General features: G+C 37.7%; 1 protein-coding gene across 6 annotated transcripts in view; it reads left to right on the forward strand.

The window, feature by feature from the left end:
- hdac4 (histone deacetylase 4) overlaps window positions 1-20,281 on the forward strand; it is a 249,319-nt gene that overhangs the window by 210,936 nt on the left and 18,102 nt on the right. For all 6 annotated transcript variants that reach the window (XM_067408592.1, XM_067408587.1, XM_067408589.1 and 3 more), the window contains 2 exons: window positions 12,236-12,354; window positions 15,637-15,770. In XM_067408592.1, coding sequence (XP_067264693.1) covers window positions 12,236-12,354; window positions 15,637-15,770 — 253 coding nt within the window. The remainder of the gene's footprint in view (window positions 1-12,235; window positions 12,355-15,636; window positions 15,771-20,281) is intronic.

Consider the following 20,281-nt stretch of genomic DNA (forward strand, 5'->3'; position numbering starts at 1 on the left):
CTGCGCAAACAATTAATTGCAGTTAATCGCATCCAAAATAAATTTTGTTTACATAAAATATATATATACATTTAAGAAAATAAAACATGCATGTAAGAAAAATACTTATATATAAAATATAAGTATATACTTATATATAAAATATTTATATATAATACAAATTATATACTATAAATATATACATGACATGCTTGCTGGTAAATGACAATGTAAATTTAAATTAAAAAAAATCCTCAGGTTAAAGGTTTTTATTGTTATTATTGATTATTTATTATTTATTACAATTATATAGTGTGACCTTGAATAAAATAAAACTGTAAAAGAGAATATAATACAGTAAGGTTAATTTAGTACAGTAATGATGGATTGATGAGATTCATTTTTGAAAATAATTCTGTTGAAAATGCCACCACAGTTGTGGAATGACCCAAACTGTATTTGCGTCAGCGTTTGCCTCTGTAAAAAGAGTAGCCGTATAACTCAGTAAATGTGTAATGCTCTGCTGTTTGAGTTACAGGGGCACCTGAGCCATTATTTTAATCGAATTACATGCAGATCTGCTCATGATTCATTCTTAGTCAAAGGAAACTCCATGTTAAGTGACTCAACCTTCATATTATCTGTAATGGGGTTGTGTTCATAGTGTAGTTATCTGTCCTGTGTCCACCCATGATCCACCCAGATGAGGGGACATGTCTCACTCCCACCTCTCTCTCTCTCTCTCTCTCTCTCTCTCTCTCTCGTGTTTTCTGTCATCAGCTGCTCTTTACAAACGTTTCTCAGAGTTTGATTTAATGATCCCTTGAGACTGAGGAAGGGAGAACATAACAGTTCATATATTTCTGTCTACTGCCTTCCTGCTCACGCCATTCTTTCTTTCTTTCTTTCTTTCTTTCTTTCTTTCTTTCTTTCTTTCTTTCTTTCTTTCTTTCTTTCTTTCTTTCTTTCTATATAATTTCTGTCATTCTTATCCTTATCCCTTGTTATTTTTTTCTCTGTTTTCTTTTTTGTGTTGTCTTTGTTTTTATTTTTATCACATCCTATCTTTTATTTGTTCATTCATTCTTTCTGTCTGTTTTTCAATGTTTTTGTTTGTTCTTTCTTTCATTGTCTTTCGTTTCTGTCTTGTTTCTTTTGTATCTTTCTGTTTTTGTTTGTTCATTTGTTTGTCTTTTATTTGATTGTTTCTTCTCTTTTGTTTTTCTTTTTGTTCAGTCTGTCTTTTGATATTTTATTCTTTATTGCTTTGTTTGTTTTGTTTATTTTGTAGTTTGTTTTGTCTATTTTTTAGTTTGTCTTTTTTTGTCTGTTTGATCCTTCTGTTTCTTTCTTTTGATTGTTTGTTGGTTCTTTCTTTCCTTTTTGCGTTGTTTTATCTATGTTTGTTTGTTCTTTTTATATCGTTCTATTTTTTAATTGTCTGTTCTTATTTGGAATGTTGTTTCAATTTTCCTTTGGTTTCTTTCTTTTTTTTGTTTGTTTCTTCTGTGTCTTTCTTTCTCTCTTGTTTTCTTTCTTTCCTCCTTTCTTCTCACTTATCACTTTCCCTCTTTATGCATGTCTCTTTCTTGTTCACCCTCATCTTTTTTTCCTCCTCTCTCTTTTTCCCCCTCCTCTTCCTCCACTCGCCGTGTTTCCTCCTCAGCGATGTTTTGTGGGCCTCTCGAGACAATGCATGCCTTACGGGCAGCACCTTCTTATTTAGACCCAGCCAGTGCCACGTTGCATTTGCAGGGGATCAACCCTAGGATGAAGAAAGGAGGGAGAAAAAAGATAAGAAAATTGGCTCTAATGAAAACCAGAAGCCCAGGCACTCTCACCATGAACTTGGAAACAGAAAGGAGAATTGAAGTTAATTCAAACCAGCTCTTTGCAATGCCAGATGACAAGGCTTTGAAGTGCCCCCCTCCCCGCCGCCTTTACTCTTTGCGTTCTCGCTTTTTTTCCCCCCTTTTTTTTTTTTGGGACAGGGGAGAGATTGGAAAAGCCTTTGAGACTGATGGATAGCCATGACTAGCATTAACCCTTCACTGCCTTTTTTTCTTTTCTTTTTTTTTTTTTTTTTTACAAGTGCATGATCCTTCTGCTCCAAACCACTCTTGGCATGTTCCAGCTCTGGGATTTGGTGGACCCGTGAGGTGGGATCGGTTTTCGAGAGCCTTGTGGTTCCAGTCCATGTAATTTGTCTCAGTCCATTGCAAGGAAATTTGCGCAGGCTAATACTAATTACCAGTCATAAATCCTTGCCTCATCTTGCACGTCATGGTTGAGTCTTCCTCATCTGTGGATCCGTTCTCTGTGTGCCCCCCTGGCAAACATGACAGAAAGTTTCCCTGAATAAGCTTTTGGAAGAGGATTCATAGCCAGTGAGTTTCGGGTGGAGCGTATGAGCATCTAGGGAGATGGAGGTCGCGGTTTGTCTTGTCCATGCCATGGGACGAAGACGTTTCCAGAGTGTTTGTGTGTGAGACAGAAAGATAAAGTGCTTACAACATTGTATATCCCAGACACGCGGTCTTGTACTCTCATGCCAAGCTCTGCTGTCTTCCCACCGACCCCACAGCGAGGCAGATGGGCTGCCACTGGGGAGAAGAGGAGGAGGAGGACGATGAAGACCTTCTCACGCTCTGTAGCCTTGTTCCTGAGACTCTAAGGCTGTTTTCACGCTTGGTTTGATTGTTTTGTCCGAACCAAAGTTTGACAAATTGTGTAGCATCTTTGAGTTCACACGAATCCAACTTTTATTGTTTATGTCTGTCTTTCTTTTGCTTGTTTGTTTGTTCTGTCTTTGTTGCTTTCGTTTGTTTTTGTTCTTCCTTCTTTCATTCATGTATCTTTGTTTATTCATTCTGCCTTTTGTTTTTTTGTTTAATCTTTCTTTTGTTTCTTCCTTTTTTTCTTCATCAGTAGTGGTTAACTTCAAGTCAATCATGATTGAGTCTCTCACAAATTGTGAGTTCACATGAACCGAACCCCAGGCCACCGTTTCATGCAGGCTCAGGTGCAGTTTCCTGTTGCGCATCTTAGTTTTCACATCAACCTAATACATATTAAATGGACTCCACAACACAACCTCCATTGTGAAAGTGGAATGAAACACAAGCACAATGTCTTTTGGGACAGTGTTTGGGTATAGGCCTGATGTTACCACAAAGTAGCAGTAAGCAATAGTAATGCCTAAATTAATGTGAAATATAATGTCATATATAGTGGTTATCCGAAACCATAGAAACACCTACGTAAATATTTTGTGTCAGACACAATTGTCATCATTAAACTCTATTATGTTAGTATGTATATGTACACTGCTCAGAAAAATTAAAAGAACACATCACTGAAAACACATCAGATCTCAATGGGGAAAAATATCATGCTGGATATCTATACTGGGTAATGTGTTAGGAATGAAAGGATGACACATTGTTTGATGGAAATGAAAATTATCAACCTACAGAGGACTGAATTCAAAGACACCCCAGAAATCAAAGTGAAAAAATGATGCAGCAGGCTAGGAAATTTCATTGCAGCAACTCAAAATGGTACTCAGTAGTGCACCAGGAAGAACCCAGGACCCACTGCACCAGCGTAGGGTCTGACAATGGATCCAAGGATTTCATCCCGATACCTAATGGCAGTCAGGGTGCCATTGACTAGCCTGTAGAGGTCTGTTCGTCCCTCCATGGATATGCCTCTCCAGACCATAACTGACCCACCACCAAACCGGTCATGCTGAATGATGTTACAGGCAGCATATCGTTCTCCACGGCTTCTACAGACCCATTCACATCTGTCATGTGCTCAGGGTGAACCGGCTCTCATCTGTGAAAAGCACAGGGCACCAGTGGCGGACCTGCCAATTCTCATGTTCAGCGGCAAATGCCAATCGATCTCCACAGTGCCGGGCAGTGAGCACAGGGCCCACTAGAGGAAGTCGGGCCCTCAGGCCACCCTCATGAAGTCTGTTTCTGATTGTTTGGTCAGAGACATTCACACCAGTGGCCTGCTGGAGGTCATTTTGTAGAGCTCTGGCAGTGCTCATCCTGTTCCTCCTTGCACAAAGGAGCAGATACCGGTCCTGCTGATAGGTTAAGGACCTTCTACGGCCCTGTCCATCTCTCCTAGAGTAACTGCCTGTCTCCTGGAATCTCCTCCATGTTCTTGAGACTGTGCTGGGAGACACAGCAAACCTTCGGACAATGTCACTTATTGATGTGCCATCCTGGAGGAGTTGGACTGCCTGTGCAACCTCTGTAGGGTCCAGGTATTGCATCATGCTACCAGTAGTGACACTGACCCTAGCCAAATGCAAAACTAGTGAAAAACATCAGAAAAGATGAGTAGGGAAAAAATGTCAGTGGCCTTCACCTGTAAAACCATTCCTGTTTTGGGGGTCATCTCATTGTTGCCCATCTAGTTCACTTGTTGTTAATTTCATTAACACCAAAGCAGCTGAAACTGATCAACAACCCCCTCTGCTACTGAACTGACCAGATCAATATCCCAGGAGACTTGATGCTATTCTCTGATTAAAAAGTGTTCCTTTAGTTTTTTGAGCAGTATATATATATATATATAGTGTGTGTGTGTGTGTGTGTGTGTGTGTATGTATATGTGTGTATATATATATTATACATATACATATGAAGAGTTCAGATGCAAAAGCTGCTAAATGTCACCTCCATCGGTTCGTTGGCAGAAACGGCTAAACGCCACTTCCCTTTGTCGTCAAAAGCCTCCAAGTCCATAGAAGATCCGATCGGAAGATGCAAATCAAATCATATGATATCAAGATGAATGACAGTGTGCGTATGAGCCAGCTTTCAATTGCCGAGCTGCAAGTTCTTATCATGTTTTGACCATCATTACAGTGGCAATGACAGGATTTCACAAGTAGCAAGTAAACACAACAGTGTTCCTTTTGCTGCTGTAAAACTGACAGATACGGATGTTTACTGTGTCTTGTTGTCCAAAGAGGTGGACTTAAAGGTTTTTGCAAAAAAAGGACACATGGACTTAAAAAAAGACAGTCAAATTTGTTAAATACCAATGAACTGACTAAAGTGACATTTTTTTATTGCAACTCTTATTTGATACAAGAAAATAACATTTTTGTTAATCGTCCAAGGTGCAGCCATTACCAGCCAAAGCTGTTAATCTCAAATTGGCTAAAAATATTCAGCCTGGCCAATGTCTATGTCTGCTTTGAATTACATGTCATATCTGCTTTCAAATTTCTTAAAACATTTATTTTACAGTATAATTTTGAGTATTTCTCTTGCTATTTCGCCCTTGAATTTCAGCTGCAGCGATAGTGAGAGAATCCAGATATTTGCTTTTTTTCCCATTTGTGTCATTAGTGAATCTAGAGCCCAAACCGCAGTCTGCAGAGATCCTCTCTGTGTGTTGTCATTTACTGATCTGACTGTCAAACGGATGGTCCGCTGGATCTGGAGGGGCCCCTACTTGCGAGTTCTGGAGGAATGTGATACTGTGTTCAGGTGCAGTGTGTGAGGCCATGAACATTTCCCAGCGGCCGTCTGTGAAGGGTGAACTCATGGCTGATGAGAGGTGAAGCGTGTGATGCATGCTCAGTATTTGTGAAGGACTGCACTCGCTAGCTTTATGGACAAGGGTTCTATGGTCATGGAAGTTTTTCAGGCCTAGAAAATCTTGGAAATTTGTAAAAAGTCTTCAAAATTTCTTTATTTTAGTGTATTTGGGACCAAGCAGTAAATATGTGTAGCCTCTATTGTTTTTGTTGTAATTTTTATTTATATATATATATATATATATATATATATATATATATATTTTTTTTTTTTTTTTTTTTTGGCCATGAGAGTCCATAGAACCATTTGAGGTAAAGTTGTGAAACTTTTTGACCCTTTGGTCTGGAAAAGCAATTCCTTCACTTATTTCCATTTCTCAACACATGTTGAAGAAACATGGTGGTCTCCAGCATTTTTATTGTTTGAAATTGTAATATATATTGTTAAATGTTTGTTTGCTACTTCTACAAATCTTGTCTGTATAGTCTCAGATGGTATTCACAATCACAATGAGCCCTTTTGGGGAGAATTTTTTATTTGTGTTTGTGTGGTTTATCAGGTTATCAGGTTTGCTGGTGTGGAAATGTAATTTCTGCATATTTTTGCATTTAGATTACCTTTGCAGTCTTCTAATTCTAACTTTATTAAAAACACACACACTTGTAATTTGGTAACCTAATAAATAGTCTTTTATCACTTAGTAAAGGCAGTTTCAAGTAATATTGCAAAAATGTATAAAACAAAACATCCTCTTTACCACCTTTAAATAATAAGATTAATAATTTGAAAAGATCATGGCAGTTCATTAGTCAACAAGTGTGGGAACCCTGAATGGGCAACAGAGAAGAGAAGTGAAGAAAGAGCTTTAAAATAGCAGCCGAACGAATCTAGATACTTGTATTTATGTGTGTGCAAGAGAGTTCGGTGTAACAGTCCAAGTCTGGAGCAAACACTTCAAAGGTCAAAGGGATTTGGCAGAGGCCCTATCTTCTTGTGAGAAATGAGCCCTTGGCTTCTCATCTCTGTATCCTGCTCTGGAGCCTGACACCAGGTCTCGGTAAGACTCACACGGGAGCTTTTTCGTGAAAACATCTCATAAGACCTGCAGATATGAGCTTGGTTTAAGAGAGAGGGGCCTCTCCCTGGTTTGCGATGCTGTTGGTCTTCAAAGTGGCGTGGTGTGATTTGATTTGTGTGCGTTGTGTGTCTGTGTGGTCTTGTCAGCGATTAATCCTGCCTTTTTGAGGCAATTGGATTGAAATGCAGGAATGATCACATCCGTCAGCAGAAGCGCCCATAAAGCAGCCAAATAAGCTGACAGTCAGCAGAGACAGGAGTTTGGATGGCTCCCACTCGGAGCAAGATGCAACTACGTAGGTTGTAAATCTCAGCATCCATGGCCTAATTAGTAAAGCTCTTTTTCATCTCCGCATCAGTGCTGTCTGATTCATGAGCGCATGGGCTTTAAAGAAGACTTTTCCACACGGGCTTGATAATTGATCGTGCGGTTTTAAAAGAAGAGGCGCGTTTTTTGTGGCAGGGGAATGTGATGATGCAAGCAGTTTTGGCGGGCGCCTGAAGCTCACTCGTCTCTGAACATCAAAGTGGAGAACCGAGGGTTCTGGCCGCTTGCCCGCACTGCTGCTGTCATACCGAGGACCCCTCTGTGAGTCTGCGGCTGCCCTCCGAGTGCCTGTGGGCTGTTTGTAAAAAAACTAGACCTTTGATTTGCCCAGGGCTAGACTGCAGGAAGGCTTTATGTGGGCGCCCTACTGCTGTTTCTGGCAGGTTGGGAGGCCCTCAATGTGAGGTGTCACCTGTGATGGAAAGTGTGACCGTTGAGCAAAGCTCAGCCTTTTTTTCCTGCTGTGTTAGTGAATAAAGATCTCATTAATAGACGTTCTAGCCTGAGATATTGACCTTGAGGTGAAAAATTAAAATTCATTCATTTGCTCACAATCATGTTGTTCCAAAAGGAGATTTTTTCTTCTTCTGCAGAAAAAGAGGAAATTTTAATCAATAGCATTTAATAAAGGCCTCATAAAAAGCACACGCGGCTCACTAATCATTTTCCAGGTGTTCCAAGACACAACCAGATTGCACAGTAAAACTGTGCCGGAAATGGACCTTTTACTTGCGTTGAAGAAGCAGGTGAAATTTTCCACCACCTACTGGACAGAAGTATGAAGTATTAGATAGTGCACTGGAGAGTTACTGGACAGTTGCTTAAATATTGGGTTATCACTTGTCATACCACTTGGAAAATGATCAGTGCTTCCATTATGTTGAATCCACCAAACCAGATAATCGTTAAATACCTCTTTTTGCATTCTGCAAAGAAGCAGCAGTGGGTGAAGATTTTTGCAGTTTTTTTTATTTTTTTATTTTTTTTATTATTATTATTCTATATTCGTCTAGTGAATATTTTATTGTTAATGCTCATTTCTCTTTTTTAATATTGTGATTCAATTGGCCTTCATTTAACCCTCACTTAAAGTTCATCTTTGTTTTAGATATTTATTTAATTTATTCTAAAAGTTTGATAACACTAATAAATGTAATCTTTAGCAAACTGTGAAATTAATATCCATTTTTTCACACTGTACAATATAATGTTGTGATGCTTAAATTCACTTGTAGCATTTAAAAATATAGATTTTTTTGTGTTTTTTTGTTGTTGTTTTTGTTTATTTAGATAAAGTAGTATAGAATATTAATATCGACAGTATAAATCAATATTTTTGCTTCTTTTTGAGAGATACACAATATATTGGTAGCATATCACTTATAGGCTAATATTAGAGTTTTGTTTATCATTTATCTGTCAATATTGTGTAGGCTCTTTTCCCTTTTTAATATTTTGATTCAATTTGCCTTCACTCAAAGTTCATCTTTATTTTATTTATTTATTTATTCTAATAATTTAATAACTCTGTTAAATGTAATTTTTTTTCATACTATACATTTTAATGTGATGGCTAAATTCATTGTTTTTTGTTTGTTTGTTTGTTTGTTTGTTTGTTTGTTTGTTTGTTTGGGGGGGGGGATTATGATATTGAAATATAGAGTTTTAATATCAACAGTTCAGCCAAAACATGGAATGATTATTATTTTTGGTCAGCCAGAACTTTAATATTGGTGCATGCCTAACCTCTACACATCTTTTTTTTATTATTATTATTTAATCGTGCAAGTTTTTATTTTCAACCACTGTTTTAAAGACCTCAGCATGCACCAACACGAGTCACTGTTGACTCTCAAAATAGTATCAAGCAAGCTTGTTTTCACTTACCAGCTGACCACACAGACACCACTGCGCTTTCCCAGACAACACTGAAAACACTGCGTGCCCGTTGCAGCCGTGTGATGACATTTCAGCCGCTTTTCTGTGACGCAAAGCCTGTTCGACTCTCAAAGCCTTCTGTCATCCTCTCTGAAGCCTTTAGACCTCCGGTAAGTCAGGCAGTGCAGTCAGCTGGGCTCGGTGTGGGGCGCAGGGTGTAATTGAGGTGAGGTTAGGTACTTTAAGATGGAAAATATGAGGCACAGCTGTGGACTTTGGCCATCTTAGGAGCTGGGCCTTTTGCCCACTTGCGGCAAGAGGACAAGTGCCATATTCCAGAGGCCAGCGAAGTTCCAACCACATCCAACCAGAGCTGAAGTATATTGTGCAACTGGGCACTACAGTTAATGCAATGCAAAATAGCTGCGTGTGAAAGAAACCTCCCTGCTAGAAGCATACATGAGTCATCACCATGTCTAATCATTGATTTTTATTTTTTTTTTAAGAAATTTTGAGTAACCCCATGTTAGAGGCAAGCTGTGTCATGTGAAGTTGAATTGAGGAATAATTGAACAATTGACATTTTATATACTATACTATAATAAATAATAAAAAAAAAATATTAACATAAATTAGAAGAAAATAATGCACAGTCCCATCAAAGTCCCATTAATATTTTGAAAACTATTCAAAAACATTTTCATAATGCAGTCTGGAAAGGATATAATATTCAGAGTATTTGATTGGAGGGAATTAATTTCAAGCATTTTAGATTCCCTGCAATGTTAATTGTTAATGTTAATTGTTAACAACTTACCCCAAAGCGATTTACAACACAGATGCCTTTTTGGAAAACATTATTGATGTTTAAATGTTAATGAATTCTGTGGTAATCTTAAGAAATTTGGATATTTTGTTTTGTAATTTTATTTTATTATTTTTATATAATTTATATAAATAAAATATATAAATGAGATATATATATTTATATATAACAGTATTTTTATTTACGAAGTAATTATATAATATAATTTATATACATAGAATAAAAATATATATAAATTAAAATAATTCTACAATTTAAAATTTGCTTTCACACAAAATTGCCATGTTCAAAATTTACTTTGACGTGCAAAACACAGTTTTCAGCATAATCACTTTTCTCATGTGCATCTTTTAATTATAGCCAGCTTTCTAAAAACAGTATATGGTCACATGACAGTCTGTTAGATTAGGCAGAAGACACATCTTACCCCGCTCCCCCACACCATATACCTCAACTGCATTGAATCTTTATTAACGGCCATGGAAATGAAGCCTTACACAAATCATGTCTGTAATGTCAACTACACCTACACTGGAGCAAAGAGCGCCAAGCCTCCCGCCCCACCAAGCCCAGTTATATATCCAGTTTCTCCAGCTGCAGTTCAGAAAGAGAAATCTGTCGTCTTAATATAGCCTCACAGCTGTGAGCCCAGAAGGAATGCAGGGCCTGGCCGCAGTCATAAACTCAAAGTCAGAATATCCTCCGCCTAATCAATGTGCATGTCGTCTTCTTCCGACGTGAGCTTTGATGACCCTTACAAAGTCCGATCGCCATTGCCAAGACAAACGGAATCGGATTGTGCGTGCGTGTGTGTATGCATGGATGTGTGTCTTACAGACAGAATGGCTGGAATTGTTTTCACGCCATGCACACACCCCAGTCATGTTGTCTTACGACTTCTGCTGAATCCAACGGCTGTCTGTGCAACAGGCAATCTTGGTTTAGGAATCGCGACTTTACCACAGAATGAGCCGTTAAAACCACATTCGTCCCATGAATCATAATGAATCTAGTCTTGTTTCTTGGAATTTAAATGTCTTCCCATGATGGCAACTGGTGTTTTGGGGGAGTTTTGGACTATAATTTGGGTAGTTTGCCATGAATGTTTTAAGAAGGTATTCACATAAAAATGCCATCATTTACTCATTCTTATGTCATTCTTATGTATGATTTTATTTCTGCTTTGAAGCACAAAAAGAGACTATATTTGCAAAATGCTGCTCACTTCAATACAATACAATGTAAGTGAATGTTAACCAGGACCTGCTAGGCTCCAAAAACATCATAAAAGCATCCTAAAGTAGTCCATATGACTACACCATTTTCAAAGAATTGTTAAGTCATACAATAGCTTTAACTGAACATTAAGACGCTAATAATTTTGCTTAAAATGTCTTGGTCACCATTCACTTTTATTTTATTGAAAAGAGGAGCATTAACATTCTGCTATAATGGTGTTTTTGTTTTGTGTTTCCGACTTTTATGTTCCAGGGATTAACTTTTTTCATTTTGTAAAATAAAGGTCACATCAAAAACTTTATACCATGTATTCATAATTTATTGTTGCTACTTTTTAGCCTTTTATTTATAGACTTTATTTTATTACCTCAAATACAGACTTTCAGTCTTAAAACATGAAAATCCATCATAAAAGTGTTTTTCGTGTTTAAACTAATGTAATCTTAACCAAGAGTGAATGTTAAAAAACTATTTAATATTTATAATGTGAAAATGAATTCTGGCATTCTTTGTCATTTCCACCACATTGAACAATGTTTAAAAAAAACGCATAAAAAATGCTGGATGGAAATGCTAAGAGGCACATAAATTCTAAAAAAGCACATAAAAACTTATCCGCTCAGTTAAGCCGGATAAAAAAAAAAAAAAAAAATCAGACTAAGAAAACATGCGCATAAACTGGTGAAAACACATTACCAAAAAAAATCCCTCAATGCACAGCAAAAAAAGTCATGTGCCTTTGCGATGGGTCAGCATTACTGGACTAACCAGTGGCCCGATCTTTCTGCACAGCATCTGAAATTCTGTTTTGGTCATTCTGAAATGCCTGAGCAAAGTCTGTCATCAAAGTGGTTACCTCCCAGAACTTTCTTAAACGGCTGTTCCCAAACAGCAGGCATCTAACTCCAAAAACAAGATAACATAACAGCTTTTATTGCGTTTTGTCTGCATGCTCTGGGGCATGAGTAATTTATTATATACGAAAAATGATTATATATAGTGGCTTCTTCTACTGCAGCAACTTCCATTTTCTTAGTGAAATTTAGCAGCAGTATAATTTCATTAAAAACTTACAAAAATGTCCAAATTCTCATGTAATTTATGTATCCAGTAATGGATATAGTGGAGAGTGCACATACAAACTAGTGAGAGTTTGTTTTAAGAGGGTTTATTTTCAATGTCCAGAGGGACAAAAGTGCTCTGTAAATATCTCTACCAAAGAAAATAAATAATAAAGAGTTGGGAAAAAATTATGGTGAATAAATAATAACTTTCATTTTTTGGCTGAACTACTCTTTTCTGAAACTTATGTGGTGTTGTTTTTGTCTTTTTTTAAAGGACGGTGGTGATGCCTATTGCAAATGAGTTCGCTCCAGACGTGGTGCTGGTTTCTTCAGGATTCGACGCTGTGGAGGGGCACCCGCCACCCCTGGGAGGATACAAACTCACAGCCAAATGTAAGTGTTCTGCGTTTCCCTGTTCTTAGGAACATTCTCATGGAATAAAGCGGTTCAGAGCAAAAAGATGAGTCACTGACGTGGAAGTCGGCCTTTGTCCCGCTCTTCTCTCTCTCTTGCTCATTTCTCATGTCTAAAAGCTTTCATTTCAGTCAAATTTATCATGTGCTAATACCACAAAAACAAGAGACCACACTCTTGTGTGCAAAGTCTAATCCCCGAAGGGAGGAATTGTACCAGTCATTCTTTCTCATACTTCCAGATCCCTGATGTTTTTCCTTCTTTTCTTTTTTTTTCACCCTCATTGTGTGCATAATATCAAGATGGCATTCCAGGCTTGTTTCTAAATCAAACATTTAATGATTATACAGCACTTGTTATTGGGGTCCAAAAGGCTGCTTTTATCCTGTTAAAGGGATCATAAGGCCAGCTCTTATAGATTACATCTCCTGGTGAAAGCTGTCCATATGTCAGTGCTGGAAACGCAAAGTAGAAACACTGTTCGCTCAAAACATTTGCCCAGAGTCTAAAGAAAGACAGGTTGTCCGGTCTGAATTTGCACCATTCTTGCATCTAACAGTGTACTTTAAATCAGATTCAATCCATCTGCTGATCTAAGAAGGATTCGATCTGTGCCGGCGTTTGTTTTTCATTTTTCTGCTTATCTTAAAGGAATCAGTCACCCATTAAATATTTATGCCATTATGTGCTCACCCTATTGACGTTGCAAACTTCTTACGCTGTTTTTGTCTTGTCATAGTAACTAAATATGACATCTAAAAAGGACGAAAAAACAAATAAAAATAGGCCACATTATTTGTACGCCATGTCAAGTCTGAAGTCATATGTGTAAGGAACAAAATGAAATGCATCTTCCTCTCTGCAAGAGCTCATAAAAGTATCAAATTCAAATGCCTTTAAATTCGTTTCACCACCAAGTTTGGCATCATTGACAGCAAACGCCTGTGTTTTTTGTGTGTCGTAATCAAACATTGTATGCCAGATTGAATGAATTTTTTCAATTGAATGAGTTTTTCAGAATTTTTTTTTTATTATTTCCTTTTTATGTAAAGCACTTTGAATTACCTTTGTGTATGTAATGTGTTATAAAAAATAAACTTGCGTTGCCTTGACTTGCTTAAATAACATCTTAGATTTTGGCTTTGTTTCTCACACAAAGCTATCATGTGACTCACTGAGATTTGAAATATAGTGCATAAGTCTACTTTTGTCATGTTTTTTGGAATAGACGTTGTCATCATGAACTGTTGTTGGGTGGACAAGAGCTTCGTAAACAATCTCCAGGTGCCAGTTGTTCAAAAGTAATCTGATCGAGTTTCGGCTTTCGGTTTGGATCAAATCTTGGAAATAGGTTGTTCAAAAGAAAAAAAAGGATTTTGAAATCAGATTAGATCACAAAATCTGATCTTGGTTTTTGATCTTGATCAAATCATCAGTTTGTGTTGTTCAAAACTTTTTAGTAAGATTGGGACACCTCTGGTCCAAAAAAATCAAGATTGTACTGATCCCCAGCAGAAGGGTGGATTTCAGGAACAAAAAGTATAATAAAACTGGACATTATACCTATAAAGCCTTTCAGTAGTCTACAGTAAAGTAAAAAAACAGATTTTGGCTTCACAAAATAATCCCCAAACAGTAAATATCTAACAAAAATAAATTTAATTTGAAGTGTTTTTTATCACTGTTTTGTTTTGATGAACCAGTCAAAAGGTCTTTGTGGGCGAACGCAAAGTTTCTTGGGTGAACGCTACGCAGACCTTTTATGAGAGAATGCAAAAGCATTGAAATCATTTTCCCCCATCTCATCTTTTCCATCACCTTGTCCCTTTAGGAGCTCCGTAGAGAACTAGTAATCCAAATTTGATAACCTAATCTATTTGGATTAGGGTGATCCAATCCAATTTTGCTTTGAAAAACTGGCACAAAAGTAATGTGGATTACCTGATCCTGGATACCAAATCATTCTGATCCAGATTAAACTTTTGAACAACTGGTCCCAGATTTTTATTTTTGTGTTCCCATAAAACAACGAGTTTGATATGACACAAGGATGGCTGGTTATATTCCTCTCTACCAGAAAATATCGGGTTCAAATTCATATTATAGCACCTTTAGACTAGTTTGCCACGTTTGCCGTCATTGACATAAATGCCATTAGTTCTTTTATGTCATAACCAGAGATCACAAATCTTAGATTCAGATTCAAGTATGGTACCTTTAGACTAGTTTCACCAAGTTTGGCGTCATTGTCAGCAAATGCCATTGGTTTTTGTGTGTCATAACGGAACATGGTGTGACAGTTTGAAGGATTACTTTTTTCTTTCCTACAAAAAGCTATCATATGACTTCAGGAGGCTTGAAATATATAGTGCACGAGTTGTACAGTCTACTTTTATGATGGTTTATGGAGTGGACTTAGTCACCATGAACTGTCATTGTGTGGACAAGAGCTTTGTGAACATTCTCCAAATTTCAATTTTTGTGTTCCCATAAAAAAATAATGAGGATGGCTGATAATATTCACATCTACCAGAACTCACAAATTGCGGGTTCAAATTCACATTATACGCCATGCTTGTCATCACTGACAACAATTGCCATTAGTTCTTGCATGTCATAACTGATCATAGTGCACTGATTTGTAGAAGAATTAGTTTTTCAGTGTAACATCTTACAAAGCTATTGAAAGACTTCAGAAGACTTTGAGAGTACTCTTCCTTTTAGAAAAATGTGCACAAGCACATTATGCGCATAATTATTCAGAGTAGTTGAGGTTCTGGTGCAATTTGTGTTGCATTTAATATGTTGCACAAAGTTTGTATCAGGTTCTCAGTGGTTGAGCTGTACTGGACGGTTCCTTCTCTTTTGGACTGTAGACGTGTTGATGAACATCCCATTGGACCATGTCGTGCCAGTGAAGAATTAAAACAAAATAAATTCATCTAGGATGGCCTTGAATGTGAATCTTTGGGAAAGGGAGGTATAGTCGGATACATATATTCAAACAAAGATCAAAAGATGCCTGGAGCCAAAATACTAAGCCACATTTATTAAAATTAAACCTGCCTCTTATTATACGTTTAGGCCCAGTAAATCCAGAGTGTCGTCTTTTTAACAGAGAGAATGTGATGTAATACTGTCTTTTTTTTCCCCCTCTCCATTTTTTTCTTCATCTCTGATTCCTTTGATCAAAGGCCAGCCACCGGATTCTGAGCGAGCCTTATAACCCCCACTTGTATTTCCTGTCTCCCCCTTTGGCAGGTTTTGGCTACCTGACCAAGCAGCTGATGGGACTGGCCGGCGGCCGGCTGGTGCTCGCGTTGGAGGGGGGTCACGACCTCACCGCCATTTGCGATGCCTCCGAAGCATGTGTTTCTGCTTTACTTGGAAACGAGGTAAGAGCAGACTGGAGATCAGACGGGGAGGGTGACTCACGCATGGACGGGGCTTTATGAATGAAGGAAAAGATGAAGGGATTTTACAGAATGACAGCATCCTACGATGTTCAACAGTATGGATTTTTTCTGCTGGCCCACTTGGGCCGGTCATTCTGATTGAACTTGTCTTGAGACAAAAAATTATTGTTTTAAAGGTGAAGTGTCATTTCTGCAGTACTAAATATAATGGCACTGAACAGAATTGGAAAAATTCAATTCACATTTATTTGTATATCTCCTGGAAAAATGAATTACATTAACAATAATTAGCATATAGAAATTGGGCAATGTGAATGTTGATCCAGATGATTGCGTCTTCTGAAGTCCTCGCAGGAGTTGGCGCCGTCTCTTCATAGGTGTTGGTCATCTGAGGTCTTCTTAAGAGGCTGGATCCAAACTGAAGCCGATGTCCTCTCTAGTCACCTCGGGACGAGTGTCCTGAGGTAAAACAGAAAAGCAAATGGATAATAATTAGCGTAGCTGCTGTTCATAACATTAAGCAAAGATAGTCATGTGCAATTGATCTGATATGAGATGCATTATGTGAATGCTCGGCTAAAGAGATGCGTCTTTAATCTAGATTTAAACTGGGTGAGTGAGTCTGAGCCCCGAACATCATCAGGAAGGCTATTCCAGAGTTTCGGAGCCAAATGTGAAAACGCTCTCCCTCCTTTAGTGGACTTAGATATTCTAGGTACAACCAGAAGTCCAGAGTTTTGTGATCTTAAAGAGCGTGAAGGATTGTAGGGCAATAGAACATCAGTTAAGTACACAGGAGCTAAACCATTTAGAGCCTTATAGGTCATTAGCAATACTTTATAATCAATACGGAACTTAATGGGTAACCAGTGTAGAGATGATAAAATTGGTGATATATGATCATATTTTCTTGACCTGGTAAGAACTCTAGCAGCTGCATTTTGTACTAATTGTAGCTTATTTATTGAGGAAGCAGGACAACCAGCTAATAATGCATTACAGTAATCTAGTCTAGACGTCATGAAAGCATGAACTAACTTTTCTGCATCAGAAAAGGATAACATATTCTGTAGCCTAGCAATGTTTCTGAGGTGGAAGAAGGCTGTTTTTGTAACATATGAAATATGATTTTCAAAGGACAAGTTGCTGTCTAATATAACACCCAGGTCTTTAACTGTCGAGGATGGAGTAACAGTACATGCAGATTGTAGTCTGAGAGATTCTGTGTACAGGTTTTTGGCCCAATAAGTAATACTTCAGTCTTATCTGAATTTAATAGAAGAAAATGACTAGTCATCCAATGTTTTACTTCTTTAATACACATTGGATAATTTAGAGATTTCATCTGGTTGTGTTGAAATATATAACTGAGTATCATCGGCATAGCAGTGGAAAATAATTCCATGTTTTCTTATAATATTGCCGAGTGGCAGCATGTATATTGAAAATAGCAGAGGGCCTAACACTGATCCTTGCGGCACTCCATAGTTTACTATCGTTATATTAGATTTTTCCCCGTTTATATAAACAAAATTGTGATGGTCTGATAGGTACGACCTAAACCACTGTAATGCCTGTCCTTGAATACCAGTGTCATTTTGTAGTCGATCTAGGAGTATTTTATGATCTATAGTGTAGAACGCAGCACAATGACAAACTAGTTTTCAAACAGTACAGAATGTTTTTACAGGGTCTCCACCATGAATTTTGTTTTTTAAAGCAGTCATGTTAAAAATAGTGTGAGTTTTATAAAAGAATCTCAAGGAACATTGTGTCATGTAGCTGACTTTGAGTGTAAAGCCTGGGACGCACCAATCCAACGATCGGTCGCGGGGCAACATCGGACCGTTTTTAAGCGTCAGCCGACTAAGTTTTCCTGGTGTGTTCTGCACCGTTGGCTCTAGTCGGACATGTCTCCCTACCCTAAGACTTCTGCATAGCAGTTCTGCATGATAACTGGCCAAATTGGGAAAGTGAGGATTCCATTTGCTGAGCTGAACCTCTGTCCTCTGTCCTCCCACCCAGCTTTTGTCTAGGGTGTCACAGACTAGATGTTTGTCAGGGTGTGTATTTTGCAGCACTCCCTTTGTGCTGGCCAGCCACCAAGGTTCAGCTGACACAGTCATAGTCCGGTTTATGGGTGGGAGTGAAAGAATAGCGAACGGTTCACTGTCTGCACACGGAGAAACAAGACAAATGAAGCTTTAGGGCGTCATTTATCCACTTGTCTCTGTGTCAGAGGAAGAATAATTTCTTTTATGTTCCCATCTCTCATCTTCACTGCTATTCTTTCTCTTCATCTTCTTTATTCAGGGCCTTTCCTTTCTCTTTCTAAATCAAATCCATTCTCATTTTGGCTCAGCTTTGCTGTCAAAACAGCAGCCTAAATGAACCTCTTAAGTGATTTGGAACACTGTACATAGACAGCAACTTATTACATCCATGCTCAATTGATTTCAATAGCATTTAACATTGCCATGTTGCTAAGCTTACGATGCAAAACTCTAACCAGCAAAAACTACATAGCACAACAAAATATTGGACCTGTGATGCCTTAAAATGTTGCCTGTGTTGGCAGCTCACTATCTCCATTCTTTCTTGGAGATTTTGTTCTTTGTCTCTTCCAAAGCTTGCCAGGGATTCTTAATTAGCTCACCTTGGGTTTCTGAGTATGCAAGAGTGGCCTTGACATGTATATGTAGGTGGAAAAGTGTTAATATTTAGGGTTTGTAAGTCCTGAAATCAAATACATTGTGTTATCACAAATTGAATCAGAGCAAAAAGAATGAAAGATCTGGAAAAACCCCATACATTTACCCGCCCATAGACCCTCCTCTCGAAGAACTCAGGACAGAATTGGTTGAAAGTGGTCAAAAGAGACGGATTAAAACACCAGGTGTCAATGGGTATGTGTGTCCCTCGTCCACTTAACGCATCTTAATACCAGGTGGAAACAGGACCTTTGACAGAATTGCACACAAAAACAGTTTTAAGTGAATTGACATGCCTTCGGACTTCAGAAAATCTGTGTATTTTGAGAGAGCGACGCTGCGGCACATCCTTACAAAGTTTACTTCTGTTGGTTAAGGAGAACCTGTTGAAACCATCCATGCAGACCCATTGAGCCTCTAAAACATGTCCAAAAGCGTTCCCAGTCTATGTGGATCCCAAAATTTACACTTGTGCCGAGTTTATACGGCTTCCCAGAGGCTAGATTAGCTGAGCACTGGGAGTTAGTGTTCAGAGCAGGACTGAATCATTTTGCCACTCTTAGGGTCAGATGAGAGGACGGGCCTCATTCCTGGTGTTATTGAAGCTCTAGAGTCAAGCCTGTAAATACATTCCTGGAACAGTAAAAGTGAGCTGTCTCCACTCCATTTCTGGGGATGAGAGGAAAATAACCAGGATAATTAGACAGCGCAAAACTGCACCAGGAATTAGATTTATCTTGATTAGTTCTGGCACTGTGTTTGGTATACTTAAGCAGTTGTGCTGCTTAATATTTTTGTGGAAACTGAAAACGATTCTTTGATGAATATAAAGTTTAAAGAAACAGCCTTTATTTGAACTAGATTTTTCTTTGTAACAATATAAAAGTCTATACTGTCACTTTTGATCAATTTAATGTCTTCGCTGAATAAAGGTTTTAATTTATAAAAAAATTAATTTTTTTAATTTAATTTTATATACATTAAAATATATATATATATATATATATATATATATATATATATATATATATATATATATATATATATATATATATATGCTTTCAGAGAATGTCTCTAAATAAGTTTTTTTTTTTTTTTCACAAAACTATGTACTATTTCTAAAACCTGCCTAACACAATCAACAAGAAAACTTATATTAAATAATAGTCAAGTCAAGTCACCTTTATTTATATAGCGCTTTTTACAATGTAGATTGTGTCAAAGCAGCTTTACATTGATAACTGGTACATTATTTTGGCTGCACAGCAGCTCTTAAAGAATAGTGTCAATGCAGGTAGATCAAAGCACTGTTGAATATTAAATGTCAAATCAAATGTCAAGTGTCCCAACTAAGCAAGCCAAAGGCGACAGCGGCAAGGAACCCAAACTCCAACAGGTGACATCAGGTGGCAAACAAGTAGCAAATAGACATTACTACTATAATGTTTTTTTTTTGTTTTTTTTTAAATACTCAAAAAAATTTAATATTAACATATACTAATTAAGTCAGAGCTCACCAAATTTGATAACAGGTAACATTTTCTTTTCATTTTTTTTTTTTCATTGCTTCGAGTGAGCCTGTTTCTTGTAGCTTTTTATTTATGGATGGATGGATGAGGTAGATGATGGATGGATGGATGGATGGATGGATGGATGGATGGATGGATGGATGGATGGATGAGAAGATTATGGATGGATGGATGGATGGATGGATGGATGGATGGATGGATGGATGGATGGATGGATGGATGGATGGATAAGTGGATGACGGATGGATGA

The sequence above is a fragment of the Chanodichthys erythropterus genome, chromosome 14 (assembly GCF_024489055.1).
Source record: "Chanodichthys erythropterus isolate Z2021 chromosome 14, ASM2448905v1, whole genome shotgun sequence".
NCBI lineage: Eukaryota > Metazoa > Chordata > Actinopteri > Cypriniformes > Xenocyprididae > Chanodichthys > Chanodichthys erythropterus.